The sequence below is a fragment of the Pterocles gutturalis genome, unplaced genomic scaffold (assembly GCF_000699245.1).
Source record: "Pterocles gutturalis isolate BGI_N339 unplaced genomic scaffold, ASM69924v1 scaffold46930, whole genome shotgun sequence".
Lineage (NCBI taxonomy): Eukaryota > Metazoa > Chordata > Aves > Pterocliformes > Pteroclidae > Pterocles > Pterocles gutturalis.
In genome coordinates, this window is record NW_010147659.1 from 2,487 (window position 1) to 17,357 (window position 14,871).

A 14,871-nucleotide genomic window follows, 5' to 3' on the forward strand; every position below is an offset into this window, starting at 1 on the left:
TACACCTGGTGAGCATCACAGAAGGTGAGATGTCAAATCAGATCCAAGAAATATTGTCAGGAAGAGCAAGAGACAGAGCAAGAGACCTATATGTAGACCTACACCTATAAAGTAGGACCTGAGGGTCATCCAAGGAAGAAGCAACCAAGACAGGCTCACCCAAGACACAGCACAGGCAAATCCTGGTGGCCTGGGCCTGAGCTGAAATGGAGCCCCATAGTCCGTTCCCACTATGGGAAGATGGTGCCTGAGTAGGTGTCCCAGATGAGGTTGATGAGGGCAATTAAGGACTTTTAGTGCCCTTAGGTCCATGGTAATCAGGAGAACTGGAAGTCCTTTTAGAAACAAAACCGTGCATCACTATTGTTCTAAATGAGCAAAGTCACTGTTGCCAGCGGACAGTAATGTACAGTTTACAGCTTTGGTGGAACAACATATGCCATGGGTGCCGTCTCTGATTAAATAGATGTGATCTGACAGGACCATTCAACAAAACCGCACAATGTACAAAATTTGGAGGATGGATTTTGCTGAAACTGCGTTGGTTCTAATGAACACTGGTATTTGCTGCTCCCATCAAATCTATTCACTCACCTTGTTAAATCAGAACTAAGTAACTCAGTACTAAGAACTTGCAGTCTAACTTGTGTAGCTTCTCTCCAGTCATACTGGTGCAAAATGTCGTAAACATCATTGCAAACAGTTCCCTCACTGCACAGAGTCCCCCTAACTATTCCATCTCTGTCCAGGTTTTCTGTAGCATTTGAACTCTCTGTCTGCGAGACTGTATCTTCAAATGTGTCTGTTTCCTTCACTAATAGTTACAATCCACTGGACATGAGAAGTCTGTTTCAGGGAGGGAAAAGCACAAGAGACAAAGGTGTCTCAAAGAAGGTAGCCCCAGACCATGGCAGTCTTCTCTGTTGGAGGCAAGAATAGCTGCAGGACTTTAAAGAAGCCAAGTGCAACATTTTTCTTTGACTTTAATTAAAGTTTCTCATCTGGAAACACAAACACAAATTCAAACTAATAAAAGTTTTCCTCTTACAGGTTGGGAGGAATAAAAGAATGAGATAGTTGTTCTCTTTATAGATGTTCAACTGTGTGGTGGGAGAGGATGTCTCAACAATTTAATGGATAAATAAACAAGATAAACTTTGAAATCTTATTTTCTAGTTGCCTGTGGTACTTCCTACTTCTTTCTTTTATTGTTTTTTAATATTAAAGAAACCATAATTATTACCTCCCTTTCAATGAAGATGTTATAAACTCAAGCAAACCAAAGGATTAATCTATTAATAGAAGTCACACATGCATTGTAACCCCAGAGCACAGTGAAAAGAAACAAAGAACGTTCCACTATATACAAAAAAGGTTCAGAGACTATAAATGTAACCTATTTTAGACTTTTTTTTTTTTCTTCTTCTTCCTTCTACTAGCTCAGCTGAACCAGTGCTAGCAGTTTTGGGAACCATAGTATAGACAAGAATTTCCCAGTCAGGCATATTTCTTCAACATTTAGCTAAGCATTTGGAAATCAAATTTAATTGGTACATTGGCATGTACAAGAAGCATGTAGCTTATGGGGGTCCTAAAACTACAGCTCTTACTTTTTTGCAGCTTTCCCTGATTTGACTGATTCAACGTTAAAACCAGTGAGGTATAGATTTTTCTCAAATCTACCCACTGAAAAAAAGCCAAAATAATAGCGAATAAGCAGGATTGATGTTAACTACTCTTGAGGCTCTTTCTCAGAACTTTCAGCAGTGGAAGACAGCAGAGCCTCCCTAAGCAGTGCATTCCAGTGCCAAACATACCTCAGAGTCAGAAATATTTTCCAAAGTCTAACTTAATCTCCTTTGCTGCAGTATAAGACAAGAGGTCATGAGCTTATCTTAGTGGATGCAGGAAGCAACAATCTTCAGGGTATTTGATGGCATCATCTATCCCCTCACTTTTCTCAAAGACTAAACACAGTTACTTTAATCTTCCCTCATAGGTGATGGTTTTTAGACCTCCAGTTGTTTTTATTATTCTCTCTAGCCTTAATCTTGTGGGTCCTCATCTTTGTAAAAGAACAGTTCTGAAGTCTGGACACAGCACTCCTGCTGAGGTCTGAACAGCACTGGCTTTAACATCACATACCTGCTTATATATCACAGTAAAAATCCCTCTCTTTTTTTCTTATGGCAGCAGAATGCTGCTTAACCAGTCTTTCTCCAACTTGTGTGTGACTTCACTTGTGGACTTCATGTCCTTTGATTCTTACTGAATTCTAATCTTGTTCTGAAAAAAAAAATGTTTATGGCCTTTCATATCTTGCAAATTTGATAGGTGCACTCTCTGTTCCATCGCCAAGTCATTAATTAGTAAGTATTGCATGTTATCAGAACCAGAATGATCCTCTGAGATGAGGTGCTTTAGTTTAACAATTGGCCATTCAAAACCATGGTTTGAGCATGGTTTTCATATCAGTCTTGTATTGTCTTTGCAGTAGTTTATGCTAGACAGTGTGTCCCTCCCTTTTTTATGAGATGTCATAGAAGGAAATTTCAAAAGCCTCACCAAACCCTATCTATATCACATATATTGTTTCTTTCCTATTTGTCTTGGAATGACTCAAACGATGGGTTCAAATCATGCAACAAATCTATTGCAGCATCAAAACCTCAAAACACTTCATAGTCCTCTCTTCTGTTAGACTTGTCAATGCACTAAACCGGCATCAGAAAAAGGAGCTCAAAATGATGTCTAAAAAGTTAATGTCCATTAAAGCCCTGTATTCCTTAATTAAAAATCAAGGCTCGAATACAAAAAAAATATAAATTTGGGGAATCAATTCCTTTTATACACAGCATATATCTATACACAACTTGCAGAACTCATTGACACAATATAACAAGAATGGCAAATTCTTAGCTGTGTTAAAAAAAAAACTAACACCTTTTTATGACTACACAGAACTCGGCCTGATTAGAAAAGACACAAGTGAATAAGGAATATCCGTTCTCATTTTTAAGGGTACAAAGCAACTATTAAATGACAAGTATTAAAACTTAGAGCAGATAAGTTCACAATTGTCCACTTTGACCCTAAGACTGATTCTGCAAACAAGCCGCCGAACTAGGCAGATTCTGCTGTTGCATATAAAATGAATCATGTTTCTAGGTTTTTTTGAAGGTGCTTATAAAATGTAACTTAATACTAAGCAGAAGAAACAAAAAATCTGAAATGGCCTTACCAACTTATGTAAGGACTGACATGTGGTTTTGTTTATCTTTAGAAGCAAGCCAGGGATGGATCCAGAGTGCGATTAAAAATAGTACAACATGTTCATCTCTAGTTGGAAGATGGCAGAGATGCCAAATCTGAACTCGGAAATCAGAAGATAAAAATACAAAATGCATTTTCACCTGAAAATTGACCCCACAAAAGCCAAACAAACTTTGTAGCCCTGACAGATCTATAGTTAAAACCCAAGATTCATTTTGCCTGATGAGACTCCAAAAATAGCTCCACCAAATACTCCAAATAATAACAGTGACAAGCATAGTGTGAGGATTCAGTAATCCTGTGTTTTCTTCACAATTCTGCTTTGGACCTGGGTACCTTCCCTGCCCCTTAATTTATCCATCTCTAAACTGAAATTCATGAGACTTCTTCCTCCTTCCCCATAACATGTGGTCATGTGATAAAGTTTAAATAATGAATTTTTCAAAGGTCTTCATTCTTTCAGACCAAAGTTCCTATAAAAATGGAAGATGTGGCTTTAATGGACTGATTTTTCTTTATTTTTGCTCAATGCCACAGAGATTCAAGACCAGACTTCAATCAAGGCTGCCAGTTATTGCTACATTCTGCTCTGTAAGGTGAAGCTGGTCTTATGGAAAAGTTTTTGCAGGTACCAAACATTTCCCTATGTGATACAAATACTGTTTTATTCATTTTCTGTCCAGCATTACCTAGTTGGTACAGACATCACTGGGCGTAGGAATGCCTCCCAGTTTAGAGTGGCCTTTTCTTGTCTCCTGAGCTGACACAGTCGTAGTGGCAATGCTCTGCAAGTTCAGCGCAGCAGAGAGGCATTGCTGAAAAGTAATCTGAATCCTTTACTCAGTGGCATAGATGGTAAAAAGTGCTGAAGTAGTATCAAAACCAGAATGTCTTTTTATACTCTTTGCCCCTCCCCCCTTAATGAATATCTGCAAAGTGAACAAATAAAGCTCTGAGGGAAGTGTTTAGCATTGAAGTATGAAAGGGAGGAAAGCCAGAGCTAGCTTTAATACAGGACTGGCAGGACCACCTGCGTCACGGTGTAAAGTCCTCAGTTTTATCCTTTTCACATGTGTATCAAGTACCACTTTTAATAACAGTAAGTATTATTACTTTGTTTTGAACTAAAGCCAGTCACATAAGAAAAGGAACTCAAGTGAGTTGTTCCCTTGCAAAAATAAATTGATGGTGGTCAGCCATCCTGATGTAATCCTCTTTTATGCACAAATGCCAATAATCCCTTTCTCACAAATGCCTCAACAACAACCGTTCCAAGTCCACTCCAGACAATACCTGACTCAAAAGAACTTGCCTTTTCTAAACACTTTTCTCTGCAAATGCTTTTCTGTCTGTTCCAATTCTCCAGCTCATTCTTTGAATCTCTTCTGTCTCATGTCTCCCCTTCTCTCTCATACAAGTGGATACTCCCACAAATATCTCTGCCCCAGACACAATCCAAGAAAATCCTCCCTCCTCACCTCTAACAGTGTCGTATATGGTAAATTGCATCACAGCTTTACACCAGTCATTACTGCACAGTGTTCTTTTCTTAATGCACTAATCTGGATCTTCATTCTTACAGATGATTTTTCATATATGCAAATCAAAATACATTCATACAGATAATTTCTTCAAAGAATAAACAACACTGCCCTTGTAATTATTAAGTGGGAGAAACAGAACGGTTCAGTCGTTATGTTTATTGCCCATTGTTATGTATGATGATGATGGTGATTAGTAATGTATTTCTATGCAGGGAACAAGAGTTATCATTTTCTACTCTCAAAGATGTAACACTGCCCACTGAAAATGTAGCCCCTTAAGCCATAAAGACAATGAGTTTATGATGCTCCCAGTGATACCTCAAAAATCTTGACTGAGAGAACAAATATGCCTGTTGTACAAAGATCCATTGTTAACTCTAATACAAAAAACCACTTTTGGTATTCTTATAAAAGAAACGTTCTGATGTGAGGAATCGTTCTCAAATCTAACTCCCTAAGAAATGCAGAAGACATTAATATACATTATAAAGCACAGACTATTTATCAACCATCAATATTCTTCAATGTCCACAACAATACAAAATTCTGGTGACATAACTTCTTCATTAAAAAAAATAAATTACAGTTTTGCAGCATCCTGCGTGTACAAAAGAATGATTATGCAACTGTCTGTGTGATCAGCTCCATTTTTAGACAAGCAAGGAAATTACCTAATATTGAATGCTTGACATTGTCCAGGAAGTTTTGAAACGCTGGTCATCTTGCAAAGTAGGATGACACTCACTTCAGAAGAGCCAGTCCTTAGAGCAAAATCAAGCACCTCTCCTTCTGCAACTGCCCTTTTGACCACGGAGCTTTCACTTAAGCTGGACCTAATTAGCATACGTTAAATAACCCACACAGCCAATTTCAGATGAACCAGACAAGTAGTACTTTTGAGAGATATGTCTTAGTCAAGAGAAAGCTGTCCCAGTCAATCCAGGTGTTGGCTTTTTAGCCCACTTCCTGGTCACCTTATTCCTGGTTGCTTTGTTGACCCCATCTTTTGTCTGACAAGTCCTGCACGTGACATCAGTTTGCTTTTTTTGTGTCTGTGCCCTCCAGCAGTAAAAGGATTGTTGAGGCTGATAACAGTCACAGTAATAATAATATTTCTAATACCACACTCAGCGCTACTGCATAACTAATGATGTTTATTTCATTACAAGGAAGTTGCAAAGCAAACTGTTTCTGAATACGGTTTTACAGAACTCAGGGAATTAATCTGTCAGGGCAGCAGGTTTTATCCTGCAGACAAATTCATTTGTAATCCTCTGAAGTATTCTACCATGTGACTTCCAGAGATAAAAGAGCCTTCTTTAAAGTACATTTCCACAACGCACACTGAGTGATGCTCTGTATGGTGGTATCTCTCCCACTAGATTAACTTTTAATTATTGCAATTTCTCTCATGAAAGAGACTGTAAGATATCACAGCAGCTCTCTACACATTCATTCTATGGGCAGAGAACTTTTTATGTTAATTTACTCATTTGTTTAAGACAGGAATTCTAGCAGCTAGTGACAGTAAGTAGAAAAAGAAAGCAAAACTCAATATATTCTCGTCTGAGAAAATCTGACAGCAGCTTCTTTAATGCTGCCCTCTTCCCAACATTTTAATTATTCACTTCTTTTCAATAAGAAAATTATTTCATGTTGTTCAGACCACATTTTAGCCTAGTTATTATGCCATTTCTTTGGATATTGGCGTTAAGCATTATTGTTAGAGATACTGAAGCGTTTGCTTGAAGCTTCACTAGCACACAATATAAATTTGTGTCTCTTCCAGAAATCTTCCAGTATAAATGGGCACAAAAATCAAGAGGAAAGAGTAGCAGGAAGCACAAATAAATAAAATAACATGTATTTGATGGATTTCTACCATCTGTTGCACTGTGCTGTCTTGTTAAAGACAACCCATGGATGATATTAGCAGAAACCCGTATAGTTACACAGCGCTAAAATGTTTTTGTCTCTGTGTGATTTCTATGTGTCCAAAGCACATCAAGAGAACAAGAATGCAAAATACACCATTAGCAGTGATCACTAGGAGAGCCACATATACAGAGGAACTTCTAAAAATTATATTTGTAGATGAGACCTCTCAAATTCTTATCTACCATACACAATTGTAAAACAAAAGAACCTCCTCTGCTCCTGTTTCATTATGATGCAACAACATTTGCTAAAGATGTCCCAGGAAAGGTCAGGAAAAGGACAAGAAGTGAAAAAATTAAAACTAGTCATTGCAAATGTGAAATATTATTTTACACACTTCACAAATCCATCCTTTTTTGGTAACCTTTTAGGAACATAGTCTGTACAAATAGAATTTCTGCACGCTATCTGCAATATGACACCTGTTAAAAATAATTGCATGTGATAGAAAAGGTGTGAATAGCTTAATAAAGTATTACTTACCATATCTTGAGGAGATCTTCATTTGAATTAATAGCCCATAATAAAACTCCATATAGGTTTTAAATGGTCTCTAAAATCTGCAAAATAATTTCTTAAACACAAAGGTGAAAAAATTATTTTTATAATATAAAGAGCACTGAAGTTCTAGCAACCGCTTGCAAGTCTTTGCTCATTAAAAGCTTCATTTGCTGCAGTGGACTCAGTTATGTTTAAAAACCTAATAAATAGTCATAATTATCCATACATCTTACAGTAGAAACAGTCACATAGCAGAGGGGAGGCAATACAAAGACAAATCCTTACAGAAATTTTTCTTTTTTTTTTCTTCAAAAATATGTATTTATTTATTTCCTTTATGATGTTATATGCATCAGCTGCCTATTAGCCAGTTAATCAGTTGGCACCCTATTTGAATGTACTTCTTCACTAAATAATATATTAAAGTGCTGGGAGATCACAGAGATTGCCCAAGTGGCTCTTCGTAGCACAGATTTGCTCATTCAACAAATTCAACAGAAAGAGAGGGTTATGAGAAAACACAGGAGATGAGTTCCAGTTCCTAATAACAGGTCACAGACTGCAGGTCTCTCCATTCTTCAGAGTGTGTTCCCAAGCTCAGTGTTTGATGGAGTAGCCTTTACCATACCAGATTGGAAGAAATCACCAGAATTATTTTGAAAAAAATCTTTCTGTTGAATCTCTAGGAACTAGTCCAGGCTCGTTCCTTGGTAACTCAAGGCAGACAATGCTCCTGAAAACCTGTCTCTTCTGTCAAATTGCCCAATGCTGGCTTGCCTGGCTAATGCCCACTGGCCCAACACATCACATCTATCCCAACCCTGTTGAGAGCTCATAGCAATGAGCAGCGCGCAGCAACAGGGATTTACTGCTAGGCAAGTTGGAGGGAGGCTGCATGAAAGAGCCCTGCTCAGGAGGGTGATTTGCCATAAGGGAGCAACCTCACCCAACCTCGACTGATCACCACTACTACCCAGGAGGAGGCCAGGAGATCAGCACTGTCCATGAAACTTCTCCCTCCATCCCTCTGTCCTCCAGCTCCATCTCTTCTCCCCAAAGAGGCCATCAGACACTCTGCAGCCATTTTGTCTCTGGCCACTGGCATGTGGTGGACAACAACGTGAGGGAGAAGGAGGATGTGGGACAGTTGTGCCCAGTGTCTCTCCTTCCTCAGTGCTGTAACACCCCTGTGAGGCTGCAGCCCAACGGTGGAGGGGCAGAGGAAGGAATGCCACAGGCCTCCCTTTGCCCCGACGCCTCCCTTCAGCTCTGCTCAGCTGTGTGCTCACTGCAGCGATGTCCTGCGCACGGCTTCCTTGCCATCAGCCCTCTCAAAGCTCCAGCAGGCACAGTGGGACTGTCACAGCCATGTCAATATCGCCCAGAAGCAAAGGAGTGTGACTGTCATTAACCAGTATTTTCTCAGTCCTTAGCCTTAGCTGACACTTTTGCTAAAGTTTGGGAAAAGCATTCACTGCTGTTTTCTTCCTCCCAAGTCCCCTTCTTTATCCTCTGTCCCTAAAGCAGAAGGAAGCTTCTAATGTCTTGAAAAAAAGGGTTTTTGCAGAGATCTGTAGCTAGTCCTTGCTGAACCAAATAAATTATTGTGACAGCTTTCACAGCCCTTCTGTAATAAATGAGCTTTTGGAGCCCACCACCAGTGTGGTGTTAATGTTGTGGGTCCAAAGTATCAACATAAAGATAAACTGAAGAGCTGAATCAAAATGTAAGGCTGCCTTAAAATTTACAGTAAAGGTCTCCACTTACACATGCTAACAAAGATATTGGCATCAGCTCGAACAGGTAGTAAGTTCATTAACTGGGGACACTGCAGTAGCAGTGACAAGCTGTCACTCTCTCCCCTGCCCTGCTTCCTCCCCCATTCACATGACCCAAGGCAACTTATGGGGGGGCTAGACTGCTTGAAATGGGAGGACCATTAGCTGGGAAAGGATGTTCCCAGACAAGTCAGAGGGTGCAGCAAAGCCAGGCAGCAGCTTCTGTTAGCAAGGGCTCTACACCAGTCAAGTCTGCTTCTCTTGGGGAGAGGGGAAATGGAGAAGGAGAGATAAAAACATTGCCTGTCTTTGGGAAAAATCCAGCAAGGACTTAGGGGCACCTTAGTGATAAAAGGAGGAGTATTTCCTACAGAACCGGTCACAATGGAGCCACACAGCTGGAAACCTGGATTTATTTCTGCTCCTGAACACATAGGAGCTCTAAATCTTTTGTCTTCTGCAAAACAGCTTAGAGCCAGCGGAGCAATCTCAGCTGCTCCAATCTGCAGGAAGACCAAAGAGCCGCCAGAAAAACCACCTGATACCCACTGACACACAGAGGTGCTATTATTTACTGCTCAGCAAGACCAGCAAATGATTATACTCAGCAAAGAAAAATGTTTTAGGTCTAAGCAATTATTTTACCAGTGACCTTAAAATATCCCTGCTGTTCAGAGTTTTCCTTGCAGAGGGCACTCACTGTAATAGGATCAGGCAGAATGTTTCTTCATGCCAAGTCACTGAATGCTAAAATGATTTGTCATCTTTCGCCACAGGCCACTGCCTGACACACACATGCCACAGTCTAATGTCTCGCCTGCTTTGACATCAAAGTGTCTTCCTTCTGCCATTGCTAATGAGAAGAAAAGCAAACAATGGCAGCAACTTATTTTCTTTCTGAGAGAATTTTAATTAAATAAGTCATCTCAAATAGCTTAATGGGACTAAGGCGGGGGGGGGAACCTTTCATCATAAAATGTATTAAATCTATAAATCTTGCTTACTCTCTCCCCCTGCAATTTTTTTTATTTACTTCACAGTCGCATTATTTGATTCTCTGTAGAGATTTATGGCAATGTCATACAACATCTCTTGGGCTTTCACAGTCTATCACCTTTTACAGCTCCCTCTTAATGCCATGGGTTGTAAAAGACAGAGTTAATCTCATTTTACAAAGGGAAAGGGGGAAAGAAATCCTGTGCAGATCCTCGAGTGGCAGAAAGGCTTTCACATGCTGAAACGTACTGTCATGAATAGGTTCACTGAGCCTGATGGGACATTTGATAACAGCAACTCTGCCTGTTTGGAGGGATGGGTGATTTCTACAGTGTTTTCCCACTGTAGAATTTCCCAATTCAAATCAGCAATGCAAGCAAAGGTGTGCTCCAGGGTGGCATCGAGGTGCAGTTGGTGCACAGTCCCAAGTTTTTGTCTCCAGTCTTCCCATTTAGACGTAGTCAGTACTATTCATTGATGCATATTCACAGGGCTGGCTCAAAGAGATCACTCTTTTCAAGAGAAGTCTCAGAGAAAAATGTTGCCTTCTTGTCCATCCCATTTTGGGGATGGGAAATAAAATGTATAAAACTGGAGGTGCCAGCTAAACCATCACAAGATTCTTCATTCAAATGAAAGGGGTCCTTCTGATGGCAAGTGGCGTTATAATTATAGACTAGAAAAGAGCAAGATCAGCAGCTGCTGCTGCTTGCGTTTGTTCCCTCTGTAACTGACAGACAGAGTACTTGGCAAAAACAGACTTCCAGAAGTGGAAAGACATTTTAACCCCTGTTCTTGTCAGTCCACTCCTCCTGGGGCTCAGCAGCAGCAACCCCTTGCTTCAGATTAAAGGAAGAGCAAGGTGACTATTGCAGACCTGAAGGGGACTTTGGGACATCTGAGAAAGAGGAAGGGTCCAGGATTTGCCTTTGGGCTTGGATTGCCGAATCAAAATAGCAGGTCAGTGGATACAGCGTGAGCTTAATATGCTTTTATAGTTGGCTTAACTCAAATCTCTCTGACTCACTTTCTCTACTATGCCATAAACCAAGAAATAAGGTGATACAATGACAAGAGATATGTCTGAGCAGAGGCACTATTTATTTATACATTCTGTAATTGCCTTTCATGGTCAGATAAGATACACTGATGGCTGTTATTTTTTACTGCGGTTTCTGTCGGAATCCTAATGCATCCTGAAATTCTCAGCCAGGCAAAAATCACTTTTACAGTTTGTGTCAATATTAGTAAGGGAAGAAAAAAAAATCTTTTTATTTTTAGGTGTTTATGCCAAAAGGCTTCTGATGATCTTAGCAAAAGTGGAGTAATACATAACTCACATTTCAGCCTGTGCTTGAGAAAGTTTCAGAGAGGGAACAAACACTGAACAAAAGGAAAAGCAGCAGCACCATAGATACGAGCCAAAGTTTCTGCAGGCATAAAATGAGCATAACCTGTGTTGTGTCCTCAAAACTCGCAAATCCATACCAGCAGAAAACCTTGCCCTGTATCTGCTGAGGAAGCTAAGGGCAACACAATTAATAGGAAAGTCTTTCATGGCACCAGTGCCTGTGGTATATAATCTAACACGTGCTGTCCTGCTGCTGCCCCAGCCAAAACAGTGCTCAGGCAGGAATGTGCTGGGGGGCATCATTATGCTTTGCTCTTCCTGTCCATCTCAGTTTTAGCTTTTTAATTTCCTGTGACCATAAGTAATGTTGGAAGGACTCTCAGTCAACATGCTGCCCATGAACCAAGGGCTTGGGACCACCGTGCAAGAACCAGACCCAGCACAAGGCTTTATCCCAAAGCTTTCCATTGTTGGGGGGCTGTACGCGAGTGGTTGTAGCTGTTCCCAGAGAAAAAAAAAATTCAGGTGAAGATTTAAATCTGTGCTTGCTATATTGTGAATTCTACTCAGACAGACATATATCTGTCTTTCATGGCTTCATATAGTTTAAAGGGTTCTTAGGTCACCTAATCTGACCTAATGTATATTTTAGGACATTACATTATATTACCCTGAAGTCCCTATATGAACCCAATGACAAATGTTCAGTAAAGCATTTGCTTAGCAGGAAGCTAAAACACAGTGCATCAGAGGCAAGGCAAGGCAAGGAAACCAAGGCACTGAAGCCTGAAATTGCTGTAACAGTTCCGCTTTTATTTGCCTCATCTGAGAGGCAGAAAGACAAAGCTGGGGGCATACAGTGCCTCCTAAGCTAACATGAAGAGTATCTTTACAGAGCCAAGGGCATCAAAGTAAAGTGCTAAGAGAGATGGCTGTAACCTGATTAAGTGTAAGTTGCTTGAATCAAGCATGCAAATTGCACCTCATGGAGAAAACTCTCTTCTCCCAGTCTACTGTGGGGGGAAATATTCTTAACCCTGAATCCTGTTATCATTACAGCTCTGCAGCTATGGCCAAACCCCATCCACTAGGTCTTGCAAGACAGAATTTGCTGCAGCTTCATAGAGAAGGTGGACCCATTTCATCCAGCTCAGCTACTGGCCAGTTTCTGACACTATCTAGTCACTGATGCCTGGGAGGACGACTCCTTCCTGAGCCCCATATGCAGAAACTTAGAGCCATGGGTTTGACACTTATCACCACCTTTGTACAGAGCTGCAGATGCCCTGAGAGTGCTGCAGGCAATCTGGTTCCCTCCGTGGCCCAGGACAGAGGGGACTGAACATAAAGTTTCACAGGTGCCCAGATACCAGGGGAGACCAGCAGAGCCACTCAACCCCAACCCAGTATGTCCCAGCTATGTGAATTCTTCCTGACGGTCATATTTTGTCAGACTACCTACTCTCATCTTAAATATTCTAAACCACAGAGTGTCTATCCAGTCCCCTGTTCCAATACTTGTTTGCCCCCACAGTTAGCAATTTACATTTTACTTCAGGCTGCATTTGTCTACCTTCACCTAATTGTTGCACTGTGTTATGCTGGGGGTCTGGGTTACCTCCGGGCTGTACATCCTCACATTACAGATAACTTTTCTACATCAAAATCCCTACACACAGGCAGTCCCACTGGAGGTTTCCATTGCAGATTGGATTTTAATGAGGAAACAGAGAGACACTTCTTGATGGCTTGAACACACATACTCCCTAGCATTAACAGGCAAGGACTAAAGCCTTTTAAAATGATCCCAGGAAACTCAGTGTATTGTTAGGAGTATTTTTCTACCCCATTCCTCCCCTATAGCCCAGCCACAGGCTTCTCCCATTGTTTATAAAGCCCCATATTTGCTGGAGAATGGAGATATCTGCTTCCATTTTCTTAAGCATTGCATCCTGACCACAGACTTTTTAGCAGACAGGACTGCATTTCTGCATGCTAGTCAGCCAGTTTGGCTCCTGAATTGAACTTTTTGGAGTTCAACAAGGACAACAAAAAATTCAAAGGCCATGCCAAATCTCAGAAACAGGAAAACTATAATTTGGATGCTAAAGAATAAAAACCATGCATCTTAAAAAAAACAATAACACCAAAAAAAAAATCTCCGAGCCCATGCTGGCAAACCTCAAGCAGCCATTCTGCGGACAAAAAGAGAGAGTCTGTCAGCAATAGAAGGCTTATGGTGTCTTTTCCCTGCTGATTCCCTTGGTGACTAAAAGAAAAAATGGCACTTTTACAGATGAATTTTTACGCTCTGCATTAGACACACCACCAAGTTACATAAAATACTATCAAGCCATTTATTAATCATGGGTCCCAATTTTTTTTCTGAGAGTAAATGACCTACACTGGCATCAACAAAACATAGGCAAGAATCACATTTGTAGTACACAATTACTACCCTGAGGCTTTGTGCTTGTCTTAGTTACTCCCTTTCATGCTTGCTGTCTAAAACTACTTTCATCCACATTTGAAGTTAGGGGTTTTTTGTAAGCACATAAAAGTTCCTGTAGCATCTCCCTACATTGGGTAAGCAAGTAACAAACCCAGCCTAAAATATTTACCTGTATACTTTTAGTACTGCTTTAATTACACTGTGTTGCACACTGCCTACCTGAGCAACCCTGTGGCTTTTTTGCATGGCCATGCAATGCTGAAGTATTGATGAGTGTGTCTAGCTGCCAAGTCGAGAAATAACAGGGTTCCCCGGCTGATCCCAGCTGCTGTCGTAACTGTTAATGAAAGAGGCAGTCTCCAAATCTCATTTGGTTTCAGATGAGTATAATTACCAAAGCCAGCTAAAAATACTAGCAGGGGAGGAAGGTGTGTTTGTGAAATCTGGCTTTACTTCTGCTGCTGAAGTGCTGACAAAGTTTTGAAAAAACTTTCAAGTAAATTTACTTCCTTTTCTTTGCTCGCACTGGACTGGAACAAACTGGGAATAAGCAGGGACTTCAGAGGTGTAACGTGTCCCTGCTGCTGCCACCCAGGCAGGCAGCCACGAGCTGTTGCTTTTGGGTGGTCTTTGAGGTAAAGCCCAGCTACAGCCTTGCATCAATCAATCTGCAGGTCTCAATGGGGCTTGTAACTGCAAGATTTTTCTATTTTTATATATATATATGTATAAACACACAGCATGTATTTATGTATACATAATAAGTTATGTGTATATGTGCATGTATATATGTATGTATCTATCTATACAAGGGTGCATTCAGGTTAGGATATGCTGTCTAAAATGTTGTTGGTTTCCTGCTTCTCTTCTACTGTTTCTAGGCACAGCCTGCCAAGACGATGACAGTCACTTATTCCAGCAAAGTAGCAAATGCCACTTTCTTTGGATTTCACAGATTACTCCTAAAGTGGAAAGGCAGCATCTACAAATTGTTGTACAGAGAATTTATTGTTTTTGCTACTCTTTACACAGCAATAA

At 40.5% G+C, this 14,871-nt stretch overlaps 1 protein-coding gene across 1 annotated transcript in view; it reads left to right on the forward strand.

The window, feature by feature from the left end:
• The first annotated feature begins 14,732 nt into the window (after nucleotides 1-14,732).
• BEST3 (bestrophin 3) overlaps nucleotides 14,733-14,871 on the forward strand; it is a 15,780-nt gene continuing 15,641 nt past the window's right edge. Inside the window, exon 1 of the mRNA XM_010086110.1 lies at nucleotides 14,733-14,871. Within this exon, the coding sequence (XP_010084412.1) occupies nucleotides 14,733-14,871 (139 nt within the window).